The sequence below is a fragment of the Neoarius graeffei genome, chromosome 20 (assembly GCF_027579695.1).
Source record: "Neoarius graeffei isolate fNeoGra1 chromosome 20, fNeoGra1.pri, whole genome shotgun sequence".
Lineage (NCBI taxonomy): Eukaryota > Metazoa > Chordata > Actinopteri > Siluriformes > Ariidae > Neoarius > Neoarius graeffei.
The window spans coordinates 4,447,997-4,475,913 of NC_083588.1; the positions used below are offsets into that span (position 1 = coordinate 4,447,997).

The following is a 27,917-nucleotide window of genomic DNA, read 5'->3' on the forward strand; positions in this document are numbered from 1 at the left end:
GTCTCTTTAAATCCTGTGCACATCCGTTGTGACGTCACATACAGGAACACAACAATGGCGGACGCCAATGCGGCGGTGCTGCTGGTGACGGTGTCGCTGGTGCTGCTGGGGCTCGTGGCCGGGCTCAGCTGGTCCTGGGCGCTGCTTCCGGTCGGCGTGGTCGTGTTCATCTTCATCCTGGCGCGCGGACTCAAGTCACGCGATGAGCTGGCGCAGCTGAACGTGTGCGTGCTCGTGCTCGGGGATGTGGGGCGGAGCCCGCGGATGCAGTATCACGCGCTGTCTCTCAGCAAGCACGGATACAATGTCACCTTTATCGGCTTTCTGGGTAAACATGAAAGATAAACAAACAAACAAACAAAGCTGATTTCCCTGCTGTCCTGTTGAGCATGCCATACACAGGGAACAGTCCGACGCGCGCGCTTCTCGAGCAGTCGCAGTTTTCTCAGTGTTAACTCATTAAAGGTGCGGTATGTAATTTTTCCAAGTGTTTGTCCAAGTTAAATAATGATGGATTTTTAAAGGTACGGTCATTCACAATCATATCACCTCACGAGGGGCTTGTGAATAGGGCTGGGTAAAAAAATCGATTTCATTTAAATTTCGCACTATCGAATCACAGGGCATGAGATCGAGTTTGTTTTTTTTTCCACAACACAATCTCGTGTGTTGTGTGATTTTCTTCCCTCAGCCGTCTCGTGCATGATGATGCAGCTGTGCAGTCGTACGTCGTGACGTTCAAGCATGCACACACATGCCCCTTTTCCACCAAAGCAGTTCCAGGGCTGGTTCGGGGCTAGCCTGGGAAATCCCATGCTGCTTTGCACAATCGTTCCGATCTGAAAAGACAGCATGGAAACTATGGTCTAAAGGCTCGCCTGCGTTAGGGAGCCAATCAGAGAGTGGGGAGGGGTGGAAAGACGGTGACGCGTACAGGCCAATTTATGCTGACAACCCAGTCCTCGCAGATAGCGTCGCAGACAGTGTCTGCGTAGCCCCCCCACCTTCGCAGACGCTCTGCGCGCACCTCCCAAAAATTGTGACCACCGCAGAAGCCTCGCAGATAGCGCCGCAGACAAGAGGGCTCTGATTGGTCCACTCTACATCCGCTGTACACGCACTTCCGCTTCCCTACTTTCCCGGTTTGGTTTGTTTTCACGACCGGCATTTTTAAAAACACGAGCGAAGATGGAGCAGCATGAAGAGCGGTTGATTGAGGAAGTGAGGAAGTACGTACATCTATACGACTCCAGTTCTAGTCATTATAAAAAAAAAAAGTTCTAGTCATTATAAGTAACTGGAGGATAAACACTCCACTAACCACACCCACCAACTACTCCTAGCGACTTCGTGCCCCCTTGCGTTGTGCCGGTGAATAACATCGCGCATGCCTATTATCCCCGCTCAACAATAAATTACAGCTGTCTGCGAAAAGCTGTCTGCGAAAGCCTTGTCGCACGAGCATGCAGAGGCCTTACTACTCGACAAACGGAAGCTTGTAGTTTATTTGGGACTGTTTACGGATCACATGGCAGCGAGCGATACGAACCAAACTTTCGATCAAGCTTTAGACACTGTTCTGAATAGTTTAGAGCAGGGGTGTCAAACCTGATCCATAAAGGGCCGTGTGGCTGCAGGTTTTCATTCCAGCCATGCAGCAGCACCCTGATTTGGCTTATTCAATCAACTGACACACCCACCCTTTAATCAAGGGTGGGTGTGGCTGCAAGTATTTGACTGTGTGAAGACAGTTCAGTTGATTGAATGAGCCAAGTCAGGTGTGCTGCTGCATGGCTGGAATGAAAACCTGCAGCCACAAGGCCCTTTATGGATCAGGTTTGATACCCCTGGTTTAGAGCGAAAGTTTGTTTTAAAAAAAGAACTGCGTTTGGCATTTCAGTCTTTCTTCGTCTTCTTCGTCGCTCTAACTACGTCACCGGGTACAACTGCCATGATTGGCCATGGGCTCCGTATGCGCCAAATGATAGACATTCGCAACGTCCAATAAACGGCCGTTGACAATCGTAAATCACACCTCCCCTACGAGGAATTCAATAGGCGGATTCCAGACCATATTTCACTTGTGATATGGTCTGGTGTTAACCAGACTAGTTCGGGGCCAGTGCTTAGTTTGGAACCGGGTTTTCTGTTTCCACTGACAAAGAACTGGCTTTGGGGCCAGAAAAACCGGTTCCAGGCTAGCACCAACTCTCTGCTGGGCCAGAGGAAAGAACCGCTTACGTCAGCAGGGGGCGGAGTTGTTAAGACCAACAACAATAACAAGACCGCGAAAGATCGCCATTTTTAAGTGACGAGAAGCAGCAATCTTTTTGAGAATGGGTTCCAGAGTGGAAAGATCTGGCAACGTTGCCGTTGCGAAGTCGTCTGGATGAGTAGAACGGATTTGTTTACGATGACGTCACAACCACATGACTGTGAGTGCTTCACACCGAGTAGAAGTGTAACGAACTCGATGCGAGTTGTCAACAAATCCTATAACTTGGTTCATGAAACGCACTTACAAAATATTTTCACTGTGAATATTTATTGTGTAATGGTGCAAAGTGAGAGAGAGAGAGAGAGACTCTGCCCTTAGGGCAGAGTCAATCCCGCCAGCAGAAATAGGGGAAAAAAAGGAGCGATCTCACCTCTTCAGATGTTGATTTAAGTCCTACAATACATTCCTCAAAAAGGGCGTAGAAGAGCAAATTAATCCATCAACGTGTAGCATTCAATTTATTCCGGACCATAAAAGACGCCGCCTTCCGCGTAGAATCATACGTCATCCTCGCCGCCATATTGGATAGGTCAAAGCGGAGAATAAAGATTAGCTGCGTTTAACTGTACCAACAGGTTTGCCGTCCAAATGAGATCACATGGGATTACCTTTCACAGGTGAGACTGGAAAAATACTTTTCATTGTATTTGGTCATTATAATGTAATTTTACGAACAGATTTTTCTGACTTTGTGGCTAATATGAAGTCTCGTGCATAATAGTTTATGCGCATGCGTCCTTACTTCTTCTATTGTTCTGGTGTCTCCGAAGGGACCGTCTTACAGCGCCCCTAGAGGTGTGGCATGTGTATTGCATCGTTTTCAGCAAGCGTTGCGTTGCCATATGGACCTGATATTTTACTGATCGTTGCCCATTTGGACGCGATATATTTTTAAATAACATCTCGTTGCCGTTGTCGTGTGGATGTAGCCTTAGCTTCCGACAACAAGCCGCCCGGAGCAAAACAAAAGAAACTGAAGGACCTGCTAGCATTACCATCAGGGTCTCCGCGGGCCATTAAGATAACAGAGGCCATCGCAACTTTTGTTTGCAGAGATTTACGCCCATACTCGGTAGTGGAAAATGAAGGATTCAGGCAGCTCATTCAGGTACTCGAACCACACTACGTTATGGTGCAACATAAACATCTGACTGAAACTGTGATACCCATGATGTATACATCTGTGAAAGACGCGATACGAATGAAAATGCAGTCAGCAAACAGAGTCTCTTAAGTGTGACAGTTTAAGTTTACTGTCTTTGTTTTGTTAATATTAATCTCATCTCATCTCATTATCTGTAGCCGCTTTATCCTGTTCTACAGGGTCGCAGGCGAGCTGGAGCCTATCCCAGCTGACTACGGGTGAAAGGCGGGGTACACCCTGGACAAGTCGCCAGGTCATCACAGGGCTGACACATAGACACAGACAACCATTCACACTCACATTCACACCTACGCTCAATTTAGAGTCACCAGTTAACCTAACCTGCATGTCTTTGGACTGTGGGGGAAACCGGAGCACCCGGAGGAAACCCACGCGGACACCGGGAGAACATGCAAACTCCACACAGAAAGGCCCTCGCCGGCCACGGGGCTCGAACCCGGACCTTCTTGCTGTGAGGCGACAGCGCTAACCACTACACCACCGTGCCGCCCCGTTAATATTAATACTTTTTTAAATATTTTTTCACTTAAACAGTACAATTTGCTGCAGTGTTCATTTGCACTTTTTACATTTGCACTTTTATGAGATGAGACTTTTATTTGCACTTTTTTAATTACAGGAAGATAAGACAGTTTTGTTTACAGTTACGTGTGAACTGTCAAATTTGCAAAATAAAGACGTGTATTTTGCAACGTATTGTATGGAGATATTTTCATTATTTAAGAGCAGATTGAATTGATTCAGATCGAATCAAATCATGATTAATCAATTTAAAACCCTAAGAGTCGAAATTGAATCGATCTAGGAAATTGACTGTGATACCCAGCCCTACTTGTGAACATGTCTAGTTTTGTGATTATCCAAAGTCCTTCTCACGCCAAGTGGCGCATTGGGCAGCGCCGATCTCCGTAGAGATCGTAGGTTACAGTGGGGGGCTAGTCCGCTGATAACCGCAAGAGTTTGACTCCCCACTCACATCTGTGACAGTGTCACGGTTTGAATTTACCACCGGTCTGAATTTACCAGGTAAATTTATACTGTAGCAGCCACGGTCTGAATTTACCACAGTATAAATCAGACCCTCCAGGATTTCGCAATGTTGCGATTTGCAAATTCAACCAATCCCCGCGAATTCAGGGCGGTGTTGCAATTGTATCCAGTCACCGCAACTTTCCCGCAAATTTGACCAATCGTTGGTGTTGTCTTGAGGTGATGTCGACAAACTACCTTCCGCTTTACTTCCAGTGTTGCCAGATTGGGCGGTTTTATGTGCATTTTGGCGGGTTTTGAACATATTTTGGGCTGGAAAACGTCAGCAGTATCTGGCAACACTGCATGATGTGCGAGTCAGTGTTTATGTAGGCTTAAATTCTGTTACTGAAAGTGTGTTATGTTTACAGTGAAGGATTGTGTGCACTTTACATTTTTTTTTTTTTACTTCATACAAGAAATTAATGGATGCCAACATTTTTGCCAAAATGGTATTTTATTTTCCATTGTTTAGGCAGCTTCAGCATCATACTGTGAGATTCTGTTCAAGTTGTTTTTTTTTTCCTTCTATGAAGCCTGAGCCATTTATTTTATTAGTTTATAATTATTATTTAATTTAGTCTTCAGGAGAGACTGCCTGCACACAGTACTAGTATTAATAGTTTTTTTTTTTTTTCTTTGAAAGCTGAGGCATTTCTATTATATTTTAAGGTAACTTCATGTTGTGCTGTGAGGTTCTCTGCACTTTAACTTTTGAACCAACAGGTGCATTTGGATAAGTAAAGCCTATTTTTCTGCATTTTTGTAGTCCTGGTAATCTTTTATATTGGTAAAGTTTGTTTATAGGACCATTTCTCAGTGTCTGTTTTTTTAATCAATAGTTTTTCAGTAATAACTTAATATTTAACATATCACTCAATTTTAATCACAAAATGAGAAAATCGCAACAATTTCTCGCAACTTTCACTTCCTCCCGCAATGTAATCGCAACAAAAACCTAAACACCGCAACTTTCATCGCAATTTTTTGGAAACCCCCCCCCCCCCCCCCCCCCGCAACATCAGACATTTTAGCCCGCAACAATCACAAAAAAGGCCCGCGGAATCCTGGGGGGACTGGATAAATTTACCAACTTGGTATAATTTGGCCTAGTCTGAATTTACCAGCCTAATATGAGATTTATGTTCATACTTGAATTATTTACACTTTATCTTGATGAATATTGATTTGTTTAAGTAAGACTCCTCATGATTATAATAATTTAGTTATTCTCTCAAATTTACCAACTTGGTATAATTAGACTGCTGTCACTGGGCCGAGTCCAAATTTACCAGCCCAATATGATCTGGGATTTACGTTCATACTTCTCATCTCATCTCATCTCATTATCTCTAGCCGCTTTATCCTTCTACAGGGTCGCAGGCAAGCTGGAGCCTATCCCAGCTGACTATGGGCGAAAGGCGGGGTACACCCTGGACAAGTCGCCAGATCATCACAGGGCTGACACATAGACACAGACAACCATTCACACTCACATTCACACCTACGGTCAATTTAGAGCCACCAGTTAACCTAACCTGCATGTCTTTGGACTGTGGGGGAAACCGGAGCACCCGGAGGAAACCCACGCGGACACGGGGAGAACATGCAAACTCCACACAGAAAGGACCTCGCCGGCCCCGGGGCTCGAACCCAGGACCTTCTTGCTGTGAGGCGACAGCGCTAACCACTACACCACCGTGCCGCCCCACGTTCATACTTGATCCACAAATAAATTATTTTCACTTTATCTTGATGAATGAATGAATGAATGACCTGTGTTTTAGTTCCAGTTTATGCACTAAGTAGGCTGATCCGGACCAGCCAGCAGCCAGGAATGATCAACTTTATCTTCATGAATATTGATTTGTTTAAGTATATATGAAAGAACGAAGTCAGAATGTAAAGTGTTTTGGACAACTTTATTAACTTCATTTACACATATACTAATAAAATTCAATCCAAACCATTCTTGTCTACTGATAATCAAATCTCACAACTGTCGTCACAATTCGCGTTCTATTAGTCCATAAATGTGTTGAAATGCTCGGTACAAAATCGCAGCAAGAAATGGTAAATTTAGACTTCCCGGAAGTTGACCGGGGAAAAATATCGGTCTGCGCATGGTAAATTCATACCAGCGCACGATCAGACCGTGACACCAGCAGTAGGTACCATTTTTATGATGGTCTTTGGTATGATCTGACCGCGAGTCGAACTCGCGATCTCGAGGCGGACACACTAAAGCCTAGGTCACAACCGGACGTGCGATTTTTGGCGTTTCCCAAATCGCTGCGTTTTTTTTTTTGTTCGTGGAGAAAGACGCATGTTGGCCGTAAGTTTGTCTTGCAACCTGAAGAAAACGTAAGCGCCCGTAGAGTTTGTTTGACATGACAAAGAACCTCTGCGGCCGGTCTGCGGCCAGTCTACGGCTCGAAAATCAGCACGTCACATGTGCGCCCTCCGTGCGTTTCTCGCGTTTTTTGCACGTAGACCGGCCGTAGGAGCACGTACGGCTGGTTGTGACCGAGGCATAACTACGAAACCACTCGCCGGTAGTTTTGTGATATCACGTCTCAAACTGTGCACTCTGCGTTATATTTGGACCCGATGTAGATTTTTCTCTGGTCAAAAGCTAAACAGAAGTGGCAGAACTTCAGGCTCAGGGGGCGGAGCTGGACCTGATCAAACATTTCCTGAAACAAATAGGTCTCTCCAACCCCTTCTGATTGGTGGTGTAGTGGTTAACGTTGTCGCCTTATAGCGAGAAGGTTCTCAGTTTGAATCCGACAACCACCTTTCTGGATGGAGTTTATATGTTCTCCTCGTGCTTTTGTGGGTTTCTTTCAGAGTCCAAAAACATGCCGCTTTGGTAAAATACCCAGCCGCTAGGGTTGGACAAGACGGTGCGTACTTAGCTAGAAGGCCTGGTTGAAGATTAGCATGAGCTAAACTGGTTATTAACCTTCTGCAAAGAAAGTCTCTTCTTCTAGATCAGGTCTGACTCCACCCACTGACAGGGACTTGCGATGATTTTGGTTCATCTGCAATTTGTCATGATTTGGTTTTACGCTGCGCGTAGTTAAACGAAAAAAAAAAATCTTGAAGTGACAGTTCTTCAGCACTAGTTCTTCTGTGCTTTGTTTCAGTTTGCCACTTTAAAACTTGCTGCGACCCAAAACGCCCGGCATGCTTGGTTCACTTTCTGGAATTGGGTCGGTTTGGAGCCGAATTGCTTTCCCACAAGAGTTCACTTGGGGAGTGTAAGCAAAGTCACGAATATGATTCTGGTGCGTTGTTAATAGTACAAGATCATCTCGTTCAGTTTTCTGAGTGTAAATCTAATCTCGTACACGGTTTGAAACGTAGCTCCGACCAGAAATAAGCTCCACCCCCAGCCAAAATGGACGCTCGAATTTGCGAATACACGGCTCGTTTGAGGTGTCAAGCGTCAGAACAATTTCAATCCGATCGTTTTATCACCCTGGTGCCGGGCCATGGACACGCACACACAAACACTATATTCTCTCTATTTGAGAATATCTTGAGCAAGCAACCTGCAACAAGGCTGAAAAGTACTGGCTAATGATGTAAATTACGCTGATAAAGAGTGACAGGCGGATAGAAATGGAGCAAATTTCAGAAAATATGCTTGACGTGCTATTAGGGCTGTGCGATATATCGAATATACTCGATATATCGCCGAAAATTCTGTGTGCGATACATAAAATTATTATATCGTAACTATCGAGTATTTTATGGTCATCTTCCGACTTGTGTTTGTTTAAAACATTTCCCGGTGGTTTTCTCCCTGTCCCTCAGGCAGTAATGTGAGAGGCTGCCTAAGGGTAAAGAAAACAATAACGTCACGCACTCGCCAACCAATCCCGGGCGACATCTCTGTGCTGAAAGGAACTTCCGGGAAGATTTTCTAGTTTCGGTTGTGTTGCGAGATTGGGCGGTTTTAAGTGCGTTTTGGCGGGTTTTGAACCTATTTTGGGCTGGAAAACGTCAGCGGTATCTGGCAACACTGCGAGGATTTCCTAGTTCCGGTTTACAGTGCTGACTCAGTTTGTGCAATCGCTGGTGTTGCATAGGCTACCGTGTAAGCTCTGTCAATTTCAGCGACAAATTAAAAATGGAAGCGGACAAATTGGTTCCTAAAAGAACTAGTAAGGGGTCGGTCATCTGGCATTTTTTTTGGATATCGCGAGGAGGACGTGGAACAGCAAATGCCAGTTTGTAAAGTGTGCAAAAAAAACCTGTCATCACAAAAGGCAGCAGCATGACAAATATGTTCCATCACCTGAAAACTCACCTGGTACAGTATGAAGAGTCTCTTAAACTCCGAACTACTTGCCCACGAGCTAAAACCCCCCACAAGCTAAACAAATGACCATAGCGGCCTCGTTCTCCAAAGCCCCCCATATGAAAAAACGAGTCAGAGATGGAGAGCTATAATGGATGCAATCACTAACTTCATTGCCGAAGACATGATCCCGGTTAGTATAGTGGAAAAACCAGGCTTCCAAAAATTACCAAACACACTCGATCCCAAACATGAGTTGCCTGGTTGCAGACATTTTACAGAGAAGGCAATACCGGAGTTATACACATCTGAGAGGCAGAGCCGGAAAACATTCAGTTCAAAAGTGTGCAAAGAGAAAAATGATGTTTTGCAGATCTCTCTCTTCTCTCCCTCAATCTCTCTCTCTATTGTGAATGTCCCAGTGGTTCTCAGTAGTCAGGTTAATAGCTTGGAGATCTATTTCTTAAAATAATTTAATGAATGAGCACTTTTCTTATTTAGGCTAAATGTCTTTCTCAGTGTTGAGCTTGCACTTTATTGGTTTGAGCTCTGAGCAGCTCTGTATTGTGTTGCCCCTTTGTTGCAATTTTCAAGATTGTTTTTGCAGTTTGTGCCACATCGTTGTTGAATAAAAATAGTCTCATTTCAATTCAATTGTGATTAATCACTAACATGAAAATTTAAAATGTGTTGTTGAAAACCACCTGTAAAGTTAACCAAGAATGTTATTTAATCTGCAGGGATTGTAGTGAAAACAGTAAAAGTTAGATTTCATGGGGTCCTTTAGAGGAGATTTAAATATATCGAGATGTATATCGTGAAATGGAGAAAATGTATCGGGATATTAATTTTTTCCCATATCGCACAGCCCTACGTGCTATTATTTTTCTGAAAATAACCACGCTGCTGCCTTGTCTTTCCAGGAACTAAACCTCATCAAGACGTTCTCGAGGACGACCGGATCGACATCCTTCCCATTTTTGAGCACAAAGGCCTCCCATGTAATGTCAGCTCCTGGGAATGTAATATCGCTTTGTCTATTTAAGTGCACTTTGTTGAATCTTTTTATTTTTATTTTGCTCTCAGTTGGTCCGAAAATCCTCAAATACGTCACCAAGGTGATCTCGCAGTCCCTGCAGCTCCTTTACGTATTAATGAAGCTGGATGATCAGGCGTATATTCTTCTCCAGGTATTCGCTTCTGATGCTGGTTCTGATGTTGTGCTGAAGGTTTCCGGAGTTTCACGTGTCCGTCTTCTGACCTAGAATCCTCCGGGACTGCCGAGCATCGCGGTGACGTGGCTGGCGAGTCGACTGATGGGAGCTCTTTTCGTGATCGACTGGCACAATTACGGCTACTCGATCATGGCGCTCAGTCACGGCGAGAAGCATCCGATCGTCATGGTGGCAAAATGGTACTGGAGACTCCTTCCAGAAAAGTTCGCCATGTCAACAATGTGTTTTGCTTTTAAAAGTAAGACTTTTACCATTTTTCGGCAGGTACGAGAGATTTTTCGGACGCTTAGCCGATCACAACCTTTGCGTCACCGACGCGATGAGACGTGATCTTCAGAAGAACTGGAACATTCGGTGAGCGTTTTACATCACTTCGCATGGCACAACTGAAAAACATAAATATAAAAAACGTTTTTTTTTTATGCCAAGTGTAAATGCCCCACCCCTTCACGTGGTGAACAAGTGCTCCCTAGTGTGCGTTTGCATCCTGAAACATGATTGGCTGGTGTATCTAATGATGTAATAACACCTTCATAAGTCATGTGAATTAAATTGTAAACACATTTAACTCGACTAAATCCAGAACGTGCCTTTTAAGATTAATCTGTGATCACGGTCTTGTTTGTTTTTTCCAGGGCGTCAACTTTATATGACAAGCCGCCTTCCATATTCCGAGAAACACCTGTCAAACTTCGCCATGAGCTCTTCATTCGCATGGCGAGTGCTTACCCACCATTTAGAGCTTGGTGAGTTGTTGATTTATTTTCACTTATGGTCCCTTTAAAATGCTTGGACCCCTATTTTGAATGAACAGGTGAAAGGAAGATTAAACACTCCAGTCCTGCTTATGACAGTGTAAAGGTTGAAACAGTGATCTCAACCCACTGAATTATTATTTTTTTCTTGAAAAAAAATTGTCTTGTTGCTTGCTCTAGCGCCCCCTGGCTGCAGTGCTCAGCACACACCTTGCATTTATGAAAATTCAGGTGATGCGTTTTTTGAGCGAAGCGATCCAGATTTGTTGATCAGTTCTTGCTCGGAGTGTTTGTATGTAAAGCTTACTTGGTAAATTTGAAGCCTTGGGTTGATCAAATGTTATTTGTGGTAGTTCTGAAAACGAGGAGAACACGGAGCTGACTGCGTTTACAGAAAGAAACACTCAAACCGGAGAAGTGATGCTTGCTCCAGGACGACCTGCTCTTCTGATCAGCAGCACCAGCTGGACCGGTCAGCTCTGTATTCCAGTTTTCTCCAAGCTATCATACTAATATCTTTTTAAAAAAAAAAAGCTCACGGTTTTGTTCTTTTCAACAGCGGATGAAGATTTCTCGGTTCTTTTGAAGGCACTTGAAGGTGGGGGGTAACGGTTTTCATTTCCTTGATCATCTTTCCTGCAAAACTGTCATCCGATCTCAGTGACTTCCTCTTTCGACAGATTACGAAGGGTTCGTAGAAGCAGGCGACCGTCTTCCATCGCTCATCTGCGCCATCACAGGTTTCTGCTCTCGATATTTCCGAAGATAACGATGATAAATATTGAGCTGGAGAATTAATTTGTTTGTCGTTAATTTTTTCTGTTGGAACTCCAGGTAAAGGCCCTCAGAAGGAATATTATCAGAAGATTATCAACTCGAAAGAGTTTCAACACGTGAAGATCTGCACTCCGTGGATGGAAGCGGAGGATTATCCTGTTCTGCTGGGTGAGAGCGCAATCGTCAGCGGTGAAACAGTTGTGATCGGCTTTGCCAGTGCGCTCACTGTGATGTTCCTTCCGCCGAGCAGAAATCACCCACTAGGGCATTGTATGAAGACGAATAATACAAATAATAATAAGTTGTAGGAAGTAGCTGAGACGTGACTTCGAAGACCCGACAGAACTGAAGCGAATCGCACACAATAATAATAATAATAATAATTTCAACTTGTATAGTGCCTTTCTACGGCAGAGCAATAGGGCCAGGGTTTTATATTTTATTTGTAAACTTCTGAGAAAAAAAACTCAGAATTTTTGAGATTAAAGTCAAAATTTGAGGAAAAAAGTCAAAATTTGAGAAAAAAAAGTCGAAATTTTTGAGAAAAAAAAAAGTCAGAAATCTGTAGAAGGTGGGCTTCCATACGGAAGTGACACGCACTCGCGGCCGGTAGACATGAATAGCTGAGACCAGAGCCATGGAATTCAGAGTTGTGACAACCGGGGTACAGGAAGTCGGTTGGTGATGTGATTTACGTAGATTCAAATACTTCTAGGCAGCGGCTTTCCGTTTGCTAGAGACTAACACAGAACCACTCCATAACAAGCAAAGATTAAAGTCCGGATAGAAATCACAATATTGTGGTTCTGTGCCAAGACTGCAAGGATCTCTTTGTTATTAAACCCAATCCCGAAATAACATTTGATTAAGTCGTCCATTTCAGTCTCCGTCAGCTCTGAATGACCTGGTACTTCCTGGTAGCCTAAATTTGTGACTTTTTTCTCGAAAATTTCGAGTTTATTTTCTCAAATTTTGACTTTTTTCTTGAAAATTTCGACTTTTTTCTCAATTTTCGACTTTTTTTCCGTGAAAATTTCGACTTTTTTTCTCAAATTTCAACTTTTTTCTCAATTTTTGACACTTTTTCTCAAAAGTTTTGAGCTTGTTTCTCGAAATTTTTGACTTTTTTTCTTGAAATTTCTGACTTTAATCTAGAAAATTCTGAGGTTTTTTTTTCTCAGAAATTTAAAAAAAATATGTATTTCTTAGTGGAACTATCGCTCTTCCGTACCTTTCTCACACCCAAGTTCGCTTTACAATTCCAAAAAAATTTTTTAAAATCCACCGAAAGAGGGTCAGGATGTAACTCCAGTCGTGTCGCTGCCCACAGTCCCACCAAAAGGTGCACAAAGGTATTCTCCACAGCCGCCATGACGCCACCGGGCAACACCGCGCCATGGATCCACATCGCGATCACAGAAGCTCGCACAGAAGCGATCAAACTTTCATTTTCGGAGACCAAATAGTGTTCTCGAAAATAATTTTTATTAAAATACCGGACGTGGCGGAGTGAAAGCCTGGAGCAACTTGGCTGTTTATGTTCTCTGCTGACATTGTGGTTTTGCGAGTAGAGTTCGAATGAATCATCGAATGAGACGCTTTCATCTCCCAACAAAGAACGCTGGATCATCTCGTCTTCGAAGAAACCTGTCTCTGTCCGGATTTCAGCGCTGACTGCTTCATCTGTTTGCACAGCAGTTCACGTTTCGAGGACATAAATGAGACTGAAACTGAAAGTACCATGAAGTAAAACTTGGGAAATTTCAAATGAGTGAGTTTCATGCAAAATGCTGTGAGTAATTCTGCTATCTGGAGTATCTGAAGCTCAATTGAATGCTGCGTCGGTGATTATTCTTTAAAGGAGAACTGAAGTCATTTTTAAACTTGCTTTATTTCTTAATTAACGTGTTATTCAATTACGTTTTCGGTTTTGGTAACCTTATATAGTGACTCGTATTGGCAACTAATCGCAATTAAATATTATATTTATCGGCCTGTTCGTTTTTTCGCCATGTTGAATTTAGTTCGTTTGGTCCACCGCAGGCGTCGCTTATCCGTGCGATCTTCACGAGACTTCGAAACGTGAAGTGTCAGCCAGGTGTCAGTGCCACCATTTTGAAAACTGTTTTCCAAACGAAGTGTTGCACAAAAACGAGTTTAAATGACGGTTACTGCCTACTTTTTTCAAACTTTCCTGATTGCTCTCAAAACAAACAAAACTTCCAGCTTGATTACGTCAGCATTTGAAAGGGGGCGCGCACGTCTTTTGACAACGTTGACAGACGTCGGTCACTTTGATTTCCGCTGTACGTTTTACTTCCGTCCTACGATGTCTCGCACAGGTCTCAATGAATCTCGTTTACAGCCGTTGCTTTGACATATGGACTGATATATTACAGAGCATATTTCAAACACTCAGAACTTGCTATAGCAGCGACAAAATAGCGATCAAAAATGCATTTGTATATTTAATAAAATGAGATAAATAGAATTTTGATGATAAATTTGCCTTCAGTTCTCCTTTAACGTCTGTGTTTTCTTTCTTACCCGTGTTTTCTTCCAGTTTACGCTGAAGAACTGACAACACATTTGAATAACGATTATAATTCACCAGGTAAGATGGCGATAATAACAAAGAATCGCGGTCGAACAAAGTCGAAACTAACCTCCCGGTAGAGGTCTGCGCGGGTTGGATTTTTCAGTCCCGCCCGCGCCCGCATTGTGCAGTCCCGCTCCCGCCCGCTCCCGCAAAGAATTATAATTTTCAGTCCCGCTCCCGCCCGCGCCTGCCATATTTTGTCCCGCTCCTGCCCGCAAATCCCGCATGATGCAGACGTTCGCGTTATTTCTCAGGAAAGTTCTTGTCTTGACACAGCGTGATGGTGCCCCGCCCCCTACTTTGAGTGGATTTGAGCATAAATATCTACAGTTCACGTTTGTTATTATTTACCTTGTTTCTGAATTCGGAATGTTGAAATGGCAACATGTAGACCTGATAATAATAATTATTTAAGTAGGCTAATCATTTAAGTCTGCGCTCTCCCGTGGTGCGTCTCCTATGAATAATTAGTGTGAAAGGAGAGATGGATCGCACTTTTGAACTTTATTCTTTTAGTTACATTTCAGTTGTTTTTAGCAGCAGAAGGAGACAAACGTTTCGGCTGTTGCCTTCGTCAGTGTCTCATAATAATAATAATAATAATAAACAATAAAAAAAGACAGGTGAGCACGTAATTCCAAGTGGAAATTTGGTATATTTATTGTTCAGCCATACAAAACATTAGGCTAACCCAGATATTTATCCTCTCCTGGATCAGAATCAGAATTCTGATGACCAGCTCATCTAAGGTGTCATTGAGGTGGGGTTTACATTAGACCGTATCAGCGGATCATCAGATTAACGTTTTTAAAACGATTAACATGCACACAGCAACACCAATACACGATTCGGGTGCACACAGCAACGCCAATACACGGATACGCTCGGCTCCGCAGGCATCCTGCGCTCCAAATCACTCCGCCCTGAACAGCGAGTGCCCTCTGGAGGGTGCGCACTCCGGCCCTGCGCAGCTCACAGAGTGCGCGAGTGAAGTGCACGAGCAGTAATTCGGGACTGAGCCGCTGTGTGTGTGATCTCAGTGCATGTCGGGCATGCGCGTCACTTACCACTTGCAAGTGGAAGGATGGCAAGCCTAAAGACAATCATAACTACACAATGGGCAGTATTTGCATCAGTATTTGCAGTATTTTCATACTTTTATACTCTTTAATGAAAGGTGATACAAGGCGGAAATCCGTGCCGTTTTTCAGCAGTCGCGTCACATGACCAACGCCAGCGAATCAGGAAGGTGGATGTCACAGTGACGTTGTCCAATGACGACGCCAGCTAGAGCTCAGCACAGCGTATCCACGTATCTCAATGTTTACACAGCACCGGACCAGACACGATCTAGATTGAATACGTGGACGCTGGCGGATTCCCATTTCCCGGCGTTTCCAGGCGGTTTAATGTAAACGGACAGTGCATCCGCGAAGAAAACGAGACAGATACGGTCTAATGTAAACTTGGCCTGAGACATCATGTTAGTGTGGGTCACTGGAGGCTGGGTGTGAACGGCGAGTCATTAGAGTGATCAAAGGATTGCCCGTTAGGGTGATCAATGGCAATCTGACTCTCTCTGCAAATTTAGGCATCTTAAAATGTTTTTATTAATGCCAAATAAAATATCCAGCACAAATTATATATGATAGACATAAATTAATAATTTATAAATTTTATTTTAAACACGTTTTTAGTTAGCGGGACTGCAGCTTATCACCGCTCCCGCGCGCGCCCGCATTGTGCACTCCCGCTCCCGCCTGCGCCCGCAATGAGCTTTCAAAATTTGTCCCGCGCCGCACTGCTTTGCAGCGGGTCCCGCGGGAGTGCAGGGCTCTACCTCCCGGTTTTGTCGTCTGTGTTGACACTCAACACTGCATCGGTGGACTTTTGGAGCTGAACAATGAATGGACAGATATTGTTGGCGCGGCATCGTCTTTTCTCTTTCTTCTTATTCTTGAAGCCTCTGTTAATCTTGCTTTTAATTTCGTCGTTTAATCAAAACAGGATGATTTTCAAAATTTTCAGAGCAGAACTAATGCACCGCAGGCAGATTGTTTTGAGGTTTTCCGATGGCCGTTTCTTGGAGGATTCTGGCCAGGAAAACGGTGAAAAGAAATCTTCTCGTCCTTCTTTTCAGCATCGTTTTGGCATTGATGTGCTCCACAGTGAGGCAGTTAAAAACCTATGAATTCGGTAAAAATAGTTGTACAATTATCAAAACCACAATGTAAGCAAAGAACATAAACAGCCAAGTTGCTCCAAGCTTCCACTCCGCCACGTCATCGCACACGTCACTTCCGCAGGAGGCCCTTCTGGTATTTTAATAAACATGATTTTAGAGAACAGTATTTGGTCTCTGAAAATGAATGTTTGACTGTTAATCTACAAAGACGTTCATTTCCTAAGTTTAAGAATAAATCCGCTGGACAACCCTGATGTTAAAGAGAGCAACAAGCTCACTGCAGTCCACAGCGAGCAGCCCAGGGATCACCCATGGTGGGCCGAAGCCGGAGGAAATCGACACCCAAAACTGGGTCTGGAGCCACACCACAACCAGCAGACAAAACATCGAAACAAAGAACAAACAAAAGAAGGAAAAAAATTAAAAAGCTCCGGTGAGAAGCGGCAGCCAAAACGTGCACAGCGTACTCTCAACCGGAAACGGAAACAGAAAAGTTTGAGAACATTCCATTCCATATTGTGACGAGTGATTTTTTTTTTTTAAAGTATGAACGAGCTGTGCTTTTATTGTTCAGGCAAAAATGCTGATCAACAAGAAAAAGAATACACTTCATTTAAAGGTGGAGTACGAGATTTTTTTCAGGAGTATTTTTTACCATATTGCTTGAAAAGCTCCTCACACCCATGTTGCAAGCAGTACAATAAAAGGTTTGACCCAAAAACGAAATATTTTAATCCAGTCTACAGTGTAAAATAAAGGAAAAACGCCATCAAATCCTATCGAGGTACCACCTCAAAATGATTGGATACTGACACGTCAATCAGACTGAAGCCCGCGAGCAGCCCGGCCCTTCTGTGTGTGAGAGAGAGCGAGCAGCCCCTCCCCCAACCCGCGCGCTGAGTAGGGAGAGACAGAAATGCACAGAAAAAGGTCCCTCCAAACAACGGGGATTTACACAAAAACGGAAGGAGATATTCACAAAATTCTTTCACAGTGAGCGCCACAAGGCTCTCCTGAACACACTGATGTAATTTTTTTGTCTGTAGGGAAAAAAATGAGGTCACTAGAGCGAGTTAAAAACGAGTGACTTTTCTGCCAAGTTTATAATGGGAGTCTATGGGGCTGGGCGGCTGTCCTCTCCTCACTTTCAGGCTTCTCATTCAAAAACTGTAAGTCCTATCGTGTAGGTAGACACATTGTGTGAATCAGGACAAGTGTGGCTACTACTTTTGAGAAAATTATTTGTGTGGAGTGAAAATTGGGGCTGAAAACACAGTTTAAATGGGAAAGTTTGAGCTATTTTTCCAAGCTCTCTACACTCTAACTTAACGAGCTCCACTGGTGTGTAACGCAATAGACACCCATTATAAAGCAGGAATTTCTCCAGGAACCCACATGGCGTTTGAGCCGGGACTGAGCCAAAAGTATAGAGCCTAGCAAAAAAGTTGAATGCCAGATCCACAGAGGAGAAGTTTCTCTACGTTTTAAAGTTTGAATCATGTCTCAAGGTGAAAGCATGCCAGAGCAGCGGATGTTTGAAAATGTGTGTAGTTTTTCAAATAATTCCATAGAAATGAATGGGAAATTTTAATGCAAACAGTCCTCGCGACAACCATGAACGCTCGGGAACTGGCAATGTGCGTTCATGTGCTTTGGAGGCGCGGGTAGGGAGGGGGTGGAGACGCGGGGGGAGGGGGAGGAGGGGTGGAGACGCGGGGGGTGGGAGCATGGCGAGGGCGGGCGTGTTTCTTTTCAAAATATGGCTTGCGGGAACCGTTATTCCAAAATCTCGTACTGCACCTTTAACAGCTGAGAAAATTGATTCTGGAGCTCAGAGCATGCAAGATGGAAGTTCACGTCCATCAAGAAAGCCCTTTTTTTTTTTTTTTTTAAACCTCACTGACTCTCCATCCAGTGTCTTCAGTACATCTCCTGGTATTTGTTTGTTAGTAATTAAATAAGCGAGCTAGCATTGCAACTAAGTGCTTTCTTCAAAGGAAACAACCCGAAAGAGATGCAGATGGGTCCGAAATTCAACAAAACAAGGTGTTACTGAAGATCACAGGCGTACGTACTGCTGGAGTTGAACAGTATCTACACAACCGAGACAGCTCGCTGAACCTGGACAGCATCATCAACAGTCCTTTCAGTCCCCACACTGGGGTTATCGATGAGGTGTTTTTTTTTTTTTTACCACTGACTTTTTCCATTGCTGAACGTTTGAAATTTTGCTCGTGAAGCTGTTCGATATCTGTTTTAACTCGATATCCATTACTATTGTTGTATCACTTGGCAAGCTTGTATTTGAATTTGCTCCACTTTTTCAGTACTTTGAGCAAGAATTAAAAGCAGAGTGCTGGCGTTATTTTGTACAGAAGCAGAGAGAGGCCCTTCATATAATCCTTTTTTTTATTCACCTTGTTATCCCGAGATAACGACATAATTAATTCAGGATCTCGAGAAAACAACACAACTAATTAGAGATCTCGAGAAAACAAAACCGTTATTCCAAGATAACAACATAATTAATTCAGGATCTCGAGAAAACAAAACCGTTATTTCGAGATCTCGAGAAAACAAAACAATTATTTCATGATCTCGAGTAAACAGCTGAGAAATGGTTCATTCAGGTGCGCCAAGAGACTTGTGGGCCATTTCTCATTCTGTATAGACAGAACTTTGGTCATTAGAATGTCTGGAATAATCGATCACCTAATAAGGCAATATTTTGATCAGGGGTTGACACAGGGAGAGATTGCATTAAGTCTTTTAATAAGGGATAATGTCAAAATTAGTCCGCGGCACCTCCGCAGAAGACTGGCCCGGCTTCGTCTCTACCGACGGAGATACAGTGATCCAGCTGAGATCATGAAATAATTTTGTTTTCTCGAGATCCTGAATTAATTATGTCGTTATCTCAGGATAGCAAGGTGAATTAAAAAAAGATTATATGAAGGGCCTCTCGCGGCTTCCGTAATTTTGTTTGCCCCTCATCAAAAAAATTCCCGTGCAGGGATTCACCAAGGATGGATCATGTGACATCAAATAGTTCCACCATTGATGGAGTGCATCTCGTGATGTCAAAAAATTGAAACAGAACTGGATATGGTGCGAGTGAGTCATGGTGTATCCTGGACAGACCGTGAACCAACGTCATGATTTTCAAGCCATACGCCGACTTGAGTCATAGCTGTGGCTTCGTGTAGATCAATGTATGATGATCATGCTTAGCGAGGCAGGTGATAGCATGGTACGTTGCACATGTACAGGTCGAAGGTCACACCGACGTAAACAATAAGAGCGCTCTGAGAGCATGGTGTCCCTCGCTGGCAACTTGGCCAACACTCTGGTAAAATGTGACTGAATTGAACAAAATTACAATATGTGTATTACCGACATATAGCAAAGAATCCTGCCAAGTTTTGTGAAATTCCTCCAAAAATTGTGAGAGGAGTTGATTTCAGAATGAGAGCACCCTTCTCAGGATGGACAGACTGACATCGCGACGACATAATCCCCCTTCGAACCTTTCAGCCAGCGGGGGATAAAAATTGTGAGGGAAGTCAATTTCAGAAAGCAAGCACGCCTTGATGAAATTGCTGAAGTACAAGTTTGTTAATAATCAAGGGCGTAACTCTGGTAAAATTTGCCCAAATTAAACGAAATTTCAGTCTGTGTATAACTGTCATATAACAAAGCCTTCTGCCAAGTTTGGTGAAATTTCTCTGCAAATTGTGAGAGGAGTCGATTTCAGAAGAACGTACACCCTCATGAAATTGTCAAAGTACATTATTTCATCAAGGGTCAAAACTCTGGTAAAATTTTCACAAACGAAATTAAATCGCAATATGCGTATTACCGTTATATAACAAGGCCTTTCGCCAAGCTTTGAGAAATTCGTCCAAAAATTGTGAGAGGAGTTGATTTCAGAAGGCGAGCACCCTTCCTTGGACGGATGGACAAACGGACGGACGTAATCCCCCTTTGGGACTTTCGGCCAGCAGGGTATAACAAACATGGCCGCCTCCAGTGAGTTTATGCCGGTATTCAATCTTAACACTTTGAGTTTGGAATTTTTTTGATAATGGATATAAATCAAATATTCTACCATCACCGCCTTTCACAAAATAATACTCTACCAGTCATCTCAGAGAATCCATGATTTCAACCGGAGCCTCTCAGTGCGTGGTATATTAGATTACTATTTCAGTGCTGGTTCTCCGATTTCAGCTCTGACTTATTGATCAGGAGGTCATGAGTTCAAAACCCAAGTCTGTGTTCTTGAAAAGGGGTTAACGTCCTGCTTGGTTTGCAGGTTCGGCCGATCTCGGTGTCTGCTTGCACGTGTCCTCGAGCGGTCTGGACCTGCCCATGAAGGTGGTCGACATGTTCGGGTGTTGTCTTCCTGTCTGTGCCATCCACTTCCAGTGGTAAGCTTTTCCACCAGTTTCCTCTTTTCATTCTGACACCACCTTCGTGGAACATTTTTTCAGATTTTGTAAACCGTCACACTCAATAATCCTGATTGTGTGTTGGAAGTTTGGATGAGCTGGTGAAACACGACGAGAACGGTCTGATCTTCAGAGACTCGGCTGAGCTTTCCGAGCAGCTGAAGGTGAAGGATGTCAGACTTTGTTAAAAAAAAAATTTGTGTAAAAGAAACGTACACCATTTTAACAGCGTGTGTGTGTGGGGGTTTGTCTCATCCGGACAGGTGTTGTTCTCGAACTTCCCGAACGACCAGGGGAAGCTGAGCATCTTCCGGAGGAACCTCAGAGAGAGCGGGGAGCAACGCTGGGACCAAAACTGGGACCAAAACATCCTGCCGCTGTTTAAGGAACACTCTGACTGAGCAGCAGAATTAATAACGATAATCAGAGTAATAATAATAATGTGGTGATGATGATGATGAAGTCGTCATTGTTGCAGGGATTGGTACAGGGTAAACTTTTTTGTGTCTCATTCCAGCAGTTCCATTGGACAAAACTTGAACATGAAGCAAAAAGCACACACTGTGTAAATATGATGTAAATAAGCACTTTATTACATTTTGAATTCAGGCAACAGCGTGCACGGTGATGATTTCTATCGAAGAGACTCTGTCATATGGGAAGACTTGCGTGACGGGATTCGGAACGATGACGTGATTTAATCCAGCCTTTTCTGTCCAAAAAAAAAAAAAGTCATTTAGATTAATGTTAATGTTACTGAGACTATCTTGACTTGATGAATGCCTGTCATTGTTGTTTCTTCGTCATCATCACTGTTGCGTTGTGGTGTTCTGAAATGGACGAAATCCTGACATTAAACTCACCCAGTTCATTCTTGAAGCAGGTGTAGGTTCCTGGGTTGCGTATCGTCGAGGACATGTAAACCTCCGGAGGGTTCTTCTGAGTCTTTAAAAGCTTCTTGAGTATTCTCACCAGACAGCCGACGACTTCTGGATCGTACACAACGTCTGTATTGTTTGAAAAGGAATACAATCCGGTGTCATCCAGAACACATCGAATGATAAATGAGTTTTAGATGAGAATTTAAAACAACATTTTTCATTAAAGCTGGACCGCCTTTCAGATTTTTCAAGTGTAGGATCATAAAAAGAATTTTCCTGACACCCAATTATTAAATAATAATTTATAATACAATAATAATTTTTTGTTTTGTGACCGAAAACTACTGAATTCGAATCAGATTTCCAATTTTCTGTTTTTTTTTTTTAAAACAGAACAATTAATGAATTTAGAGCCACATGGCCTTAAATTCTCTGCTATTTTTTCCTGCTTCACCATGACCCAATTCAAGATACTACATCACGTGGTGGGCTTTCCCTGTTTGTGCAATGCATTGTATGTGATCTCATGTGACTTCCAAAATAGAATAATGAATGAATGAAAAAGTACACTGGTTATTCAAATCACAGGCTTCCAATTTTATTTTTTTAATAGAACAATTAATAAATTTAAGGCCACATGGCCCTAAATTCTCCGCTATTTTCGTCTTGCTTCACCATGACGCAATACAAGATACTATGTCATGCATCACGTGGTGGGCTTTCCCTGTTCGTGCAAGGCATTGTGGGATACAAATTTGAAACAGGAGAGAAAAATGGAGGACGTGAGTGTGCGAATGAAACGTGAAAGACCGACTACAGTAACGGAAAGAAAGTGAGAAGAAAAGACGTTATGTTCTATACGAAGGAAAGGAAATGCAGGACCAAACTAATAAATATGGGCGGTCAGCGAGCACCTCGGTGTGATCAGCTGTTCGTTTAGCGACAGAATGATGGAACTGTCAGTGCACGCTCAAAGGGAAACCTGTAGATGGCAGTAATGCAACACTGTGGATGCCAGCTGCCGTAAAACCCAAAAGAAGAAGGTGGTAAACCTGCGCATGCGCACACGGACTTCCTCTGTCTGCGTGATTGTGCGATTTCATGTGCAAAATTTGCTTTAATCCCCTCAAATTAAATAACTTCCCAGCCACAGAATGACCTGATATTTTGTGAGATATTACAGAAATAAACATATAATCACAATCATTTCAGACGGAACTAAATTTAACCGATTTTATGAACTCGAAAGGCTGTCTCGCTTTAGGGTAGTATCTGACTGGGCTGCGAGAAATTGCGAACGTTGTTCACAAAAGAGTTTCAAAAGTGTCTTGAAACATTCGCGGGGCTTCTCAATTTCCTCGCATGAGTCGCAAAGTGTTGCTGAAATTTTGAACATGTTCAAAGAATTAGCCGCAAATGCGTCGCTGGTGTCGCAAAGCCGTCATTTTCCATGAGACAGGAAGTGCGAGCCAGTATCTCACTGAGCTGTGACAGCCTGCGACTAGTTGGAGATACAACAATTGCGGTAAAATACGCGAATATCAATTCAGTGTGATTCCAAGTGAAAACTGTCGCTAATTCGCATATTTTATCGCAATTGTTGTGTCTCCAACTCGTCGCAGGCTGTCGCAGCCCAGTGAGATACTGGCTTTAAAGCTACACCGTTCCAGAAGAAAGAATGAGATCAAAGGTTTTCATTTGTACCTGCTGCGATGACCGTCTCCGCCCCAATCCTCCGCAGGTCCTCGTCTCGCGCATGTTCCCAGTCCAGTTCCTCCACACACACCGCCACGCCGGTGTCCTCGTCGTTTAAACCGTTGTGCTGGATGTTATTCTGAAGTCTCTGGAGCACACTTCGATGGCAGTCGGTGAAAATGTATTTTTTGGGCTTGCAGGCATGACACACCGCGACACCCGTGAGTCCCGTTCCACTGCCCAGCTCCAGCACCGTCCTGCGGCAGAACCCAGAGAAAGATGTGATGGAAGAAAACGAGATTCATCGCATGGTAGAAAGAAAGATAGAAGAGGCAGAGAAAAAAAAAGAACAGGAAGGAAAAATGATGGATGGATGGAAATGTGACTGAAGAGATGATGGCTGGATGGAAAATGAAAAAAATGTCAAACAGGAAAACATGATTTCACAGATGATGGAAGGAAAGAAATGACCGAACAGAGAATGGGTTGGGAAAAGGAAAAATTAAATGTCGGATAAGAGAGAATAAAATAAATATAAATGTGTAGATTTGATCCATGGTCGGTTGAAAAAGTGAAAGAAAAAGAATGAGGGCAAAAAGGATGGATGGAAGGATGGATGGATGGATGGATGGACGGAAATAAGACTGAACAGTCGAGAGAGAGAAAGAATTGATGTAAGGAATAAATATTGGACAGTGTCAGTTTCATGAAAGTGCAAAAAGGACACAAGAAAGGGTGAACGGAAAAGAAATAAAAAATTGAAGTCAGGAAATAAGACTGAACTTATTGGGGATAGAAAGGAAGGAAGAAGAACAGATTTTGGGTTGAAGGAAAGAAAGCAAAAAAGTCAGTGTGAATGAACTGATGGAGGGAAAAATGCGAATAGAATGAGCAAAAGAAGAAAAAGAAAGCGAGACTGAATGAGCAAACGAGTGAGGGGGGGAAACATTCGCAAGATGGATAGAAAGAAATAAAAAGATCTTTTTGCTTCAGACACACTGCCCGGCATGGTGGACTTTTGTGCGAGAGAGAGAGAGACCTTCCAGTGAAGACATGCGTGTTTTCCAGCGCCCACTCGGCCAAGTAGAGAGCAGCCTCCCACGTGACGAGCCCAGTGGTGCCTTCTGAGATCATCGCTACGTTCTCTTCCAAACTCACCGGCTTTCCTGAAGGCTGAGCAACAATCAGAACCTGAAACCTCAAGAGTTGTGATGTCACAACAACATGCATCTTAAATAAATATCACTAGACACTCGGTGGGAATGTCTGAAGGTCGCCCTTTCAGATGGAGAAGCTCCCATAGAACTTCCATGGAGGACAACGTGCTGCACTGAAAAGCAAAACTTTCACTCCGTTGCTCTGAGTATCAGTCAGGGATTTGAATTTTTGAAGAATTAAATTGACCACGTCAGAAATTAACGTGGGGCGGCACGGTGGTGTAGTGGTTAGCGCTGTCGCCTCACAGCAAGAAGGTCCTGGGTTCGAGCCCCGTGGCCGGCGAGGGCCTTTCTGTGCGGAGTTTGCATGTTCTCCCCGTGTCCGCGTGGGTTTCCTCCGGGTGCTCCGGTTTCCCCCACAGTCCAAAGACATGCAGGTTAGGTTAACTGGTGACTCTAAATTGAGCGTAGGTGTGAATGTGAGTGTGAATGGTTGTCTGTGTCTATGTGTCAGCCCTGTGATGACCTGGCGACTTGTCCAGGGTGTACCCCGCCTTTCGCCCGTAGTCAGCTGGGATAGGCTCCAGCTTGCCTGCAACCCTGTAGAACAGGATAAAGCGGCTACAGATAATGAGATGAGATGAAGATAACACAAAGGAAATAGAATCAAGGTTTTACTTTTCAGTATGGCACTTTGTCCTTCTGTGTACCGCATTTAATTTTTTTTCCCCTCCACCAATCAGATTGCTTTTCTGTCTGGCATGGAGTCATTGTCATACTCACTCTTACCAGAAAGTATGTTTTATAACACATCGTCTCCTCTTCAGCGCCCATGACTTCGGCGAGCGCCTCATACAACTCATCCAAAGGGTCGGACCCAGTCGACTCGTGCTACAAAATAAAATATAACGCAAATTAAAACTTTTTTTATTTTAACGTCCACTTGGAAAATAAACGCATCTCCCATAACCCCGTACAGGACGGAACAGTACCGTCACGTATTTTCTTATATTTGCCTTCCGGGTTTTTCTACGCTATTCCATCCCACAATAGCATTTTTTTACGTTTATTTACATAATGTATAATCTTACCTTTTTTTGTTCCAGTTTCACAGACATCCGTCACGTCCACCATTTTATTAATCGGTACTTACATGAGTCATCCCGCCTTTATAGACAAACCCGTCACATATGATAAATAAAGTTAGAAGAAAAACAAAATAGATTGTTTTGTCAAAACATACCTATTTTACAATTTCTTGCCTCTTCCTCGACCTTTTCGTTTCTTCAGCTGACATTGTATACATTTCAAGTTCTTATCTTTTTTGATCTGTGCTTCTGTTGTATGATCCACGTTTTCACAATCATTGTGAAACCACATTTTACTCGAGATGGTGCTCGTTCCGCCACACGGAATTTCTTTGTGACGTCACACCGAGGTATATTCCGTAATTGGAGTTCCGGGCTTTTAGATCAATTTTGATTGAAAATATTGTGAAGATAACGTCAATACAATGTGACGGGATATAATAATACTGGATGATCAAAGAATACATGACAGTGATACGTGTGAGTACAAGATGTGAAGTATGAAACAGGGGCGTTGCTGGGGGGGGGGGGGGGTCCTGGGGTGCCCGTGACACCCCCCCAGATGGACCGTACATTTTTTCAATAGCCGCATAAGAATATTAGAAAAGTGCCCACTGTAATTTTTCTAACTTTTTTTTTTTTAAACGAGATTGTCACCTCAGCCTCATTAGGGTTTCGATAACCTTGTACGTGGTTTGGGCGCGAAAACCCAGTTTGTCGGAGTGTGCGCGGGAGAGGCGGATGTAAGTGCAGATATGTAAAATAATACACAGTGCGATATGAGCATAAAGTGCGTGAAACGCACACAACAGGCAAACAGTCCGAAACAGCAGGCAAAGTCGTAATCGAGGAAACAGGCAGGAGGTCAATCGAGGCGCGGACAGAATATCAGAGGGAAAACTATACAAGCTCAAGGGACGAGAAACAGGAGTCAAAAAACCAGGAGGTCAACAAGAACAGGGACAGCAAACAAGGCTCAGTAAGGCACACTAGACGCGGCGTAATACTTTGCATCATCCTTGCATAGGCGCAGTCCTTAAATAGTCCAAACATAGTTCATTGATTAAAGATTAAAATTAGCTCATGTTTTAAGTCGTTCAAATTCTGTAAAGTTGCTTTGCGACAATGTTTATTGTTAAAAGCGCTATACAAATAAACTTGACTTGACTTAAAGACAGGTGTTCTTTGTTAACGGTGCACGTGCCGGAGCTTGTTAGGCGTTGAAACAGTTCTGCGAAAGCGCAACACGATTGCACTAGAAAGCACAGTCAAGCTGCCAGTGTAGCTGCAGTCTTTTTAGTTACGAATTACAAGTATTTCCTCGTGTTAATAATTCGCCATGTCAAAACAACTGAAACTTTCCTCCTTCTTTCAACGTGAAGACAGGTACGCAATTTATTATATATTTGTTTCCATCAAAGTTGCATTTTGTGGCTTCAAAGCTAAGTTTTAGTGCTGTTTCTAGAACACAACATCAAGAAAATGTGGAAGAAACATCAGTAATGGAAGAGCGGGTTTCTTAGCTACCTAAAACTAGCAATGGTAATTATTTTTTGTTATATAATGTACTCAGGCTGCCAGTCAGTGTGTGACCCCCCCGGAAAAATCCTAGCTAGTTAAATCCTAGTGAAACCCCTGAATATTTAAAAAAAACCGTAACGTTATTGTAATGTACCGTCCCGCTCTGTTCCGGTTCATACTTTCCGTACCGGGTTATGGGAGACACTGAAAATAAAATAAATACTTACATACTTACCCTTTTGATGAGTTCTGACAGGAAGAGCCTCCTGTATTTCACCGACGGTGGGTTTTTACGACATACAGAATGAAGACAAGTCTAAAAACAAGACAACAACAATGAAAAAAAAATGCTCGCAACTTGAAACAATACCTTTTCGGATGAACAAACAGCGGATAAACTTTCAACCCAACCCGTCGCAGGATCTGTCAAAGATTACCTTTTTCAAAATGTCCAGAATGACTTCTGAAGGTGAGTTTTGGAGTTCCGTTTCTAAAGACTGAAACATAACCATTGCAGGATAATTTAAATATTTAAATATATTCAAAATAGTTTGATGACGTAACAAGTGAAAATACAGAGACGTGCCTTCCATGGAAACGTCGGTAAACGACACATGGCGAAAAATGACAACTGGAAACGACACGAGACATCATGAACGATGTTAAGGCTCATTCCTCTTATTTAAAAAACACTGTATAATGGAATATTTTACGTTCTTAAAAAAAAACAGATTCAGAGGAATTTCTGCGTATAAACATCACACAGACACCACGCGTTATTTTACTTCCTTG

The 27,917-nt window shown here is 43.1% G+C and overlaps 2 protein-coding genes across 4 annotated transcripts; one reads left to right on the forward strand and one right to left on the reverse strand.

Annotated features, from left to right (window-relative positions):
• The first annotated feature begins 18 nt into the window (after positions 1 to 18).
• Positions 19 to 21,662, forward strand: alg1 (ALG1 chitobiosyldiphosphodolichol beta-mannosyltransferase). Of its 3 annotated transcripts, none has more exons than XM_060901143.1 (13): positions 19 to 328; positions 9,705 to 9,782; positions 9,868 to 9,971; positions 10,047 to 10,195; positions 10,281 to 10,370; positions 10,652 to 10,762; positions 11,125 to 11,243; positions 11,331 to 11,369; positions 11,452 to 11,511; positions 11,606 to 11,716; positions 20,648 to 20,762; positions 20,872 to 20,947; positions 21,047 to 21,662. In XM_060901143.1, exons 1-13 carry the CDS (start codon positions 55 to 57, stop codon positions 21,182 to 21,184), a joined length of 1,464 nt encoding a protein of 487 aa, XP_060757126.1. In that variant the 5' UTR covers positions 19 to 54; the 3' UTR covers positions 21,185 to 21,662. The 3 variants fall into 3 exon arrangements, with proteins under 3 accessions (XP_060757126.1, XP_060757127.1, XP_060757128.1); XM_060901145.1 differs by lacking the exon at positions 19 to 328 and adding an exon at positions 357 to 465; XM_060901144.1 differs by lacking the exon at positions 11,606 to 11,716.
• eef2kmt (eukaryotic elongation factor 2 lysine methyltransferase) lies at positions 21,363 to 27,909 on the reverse strand. The gene is made up of 8 exons (XM_060901146.1): positions 27,712 to 27,909; positions 27,563 to 27,622; positions 27,361 to 27,441; positions 25,306 to 25,407; positions 24,399 to 24,532; positions 23,369 to 23,616; positions 21,647 to 21,790; positions 21,363 to 21,495 (listed from the first exon to the last, which is right to left on the reverse strand). Exons 1-8 carry the CDS (start codon positions 27,796 to 27,798, stop codon positions 21,389 to 21,391), a joined length of 963 nt encoding a protein of 320 aa, XP_060757129.1. The 5' UTR covers positions 27,799 to 27,909; the 3' UTR covers positions 21,363 to 21,388.
• Positions 27,910 to 27,917: the final 8 nt, after the last annotated feature.

Coding starts and splice junctions, on each gene's coding strand:
- eef2kmt (XM_060901146.1), bottom strand. CDS start 27,798: ATGAGCCTTAACATCGTTCATGATGTCTCGTGTCGTTTCCAGTTGTCA. Junction 21,791..23,368: donor GGAGACGGTCATCGCAGCAG/GTACAAATGAAA, acceptor CAAACAATACAG/ACGTTGTGTACGATCCAGAA. Junction 21,496..21,646: donor CTGCTTCAAGAATGAACTGG/GTGAGTTTAATG, acceptor TTTTTTGGACAG/AAAAGGCTGGATTAAATCAC.
- alg1 (XM_060901143.1), top strand. CDS start 55: ATGGCGGACGCCAATGCGGCGGTGCTGCTGGTGACGGTGTCGCTGGTG. Junction 11,244..11,330: donor CAGCAGCACCAGCTGGACCG/GTCAGCTCTGTA, acceptor TCTTTTCAACAG/CGGATGAAGATTTCTCGGTT. Junction 20,763..20,871: donor TGTGCCATCCACTTCCAGTG/GTAAGCTTTTCC, acceptor GTGTGTTGGAAG/TTTGGATGAGCTGGTGAAAC.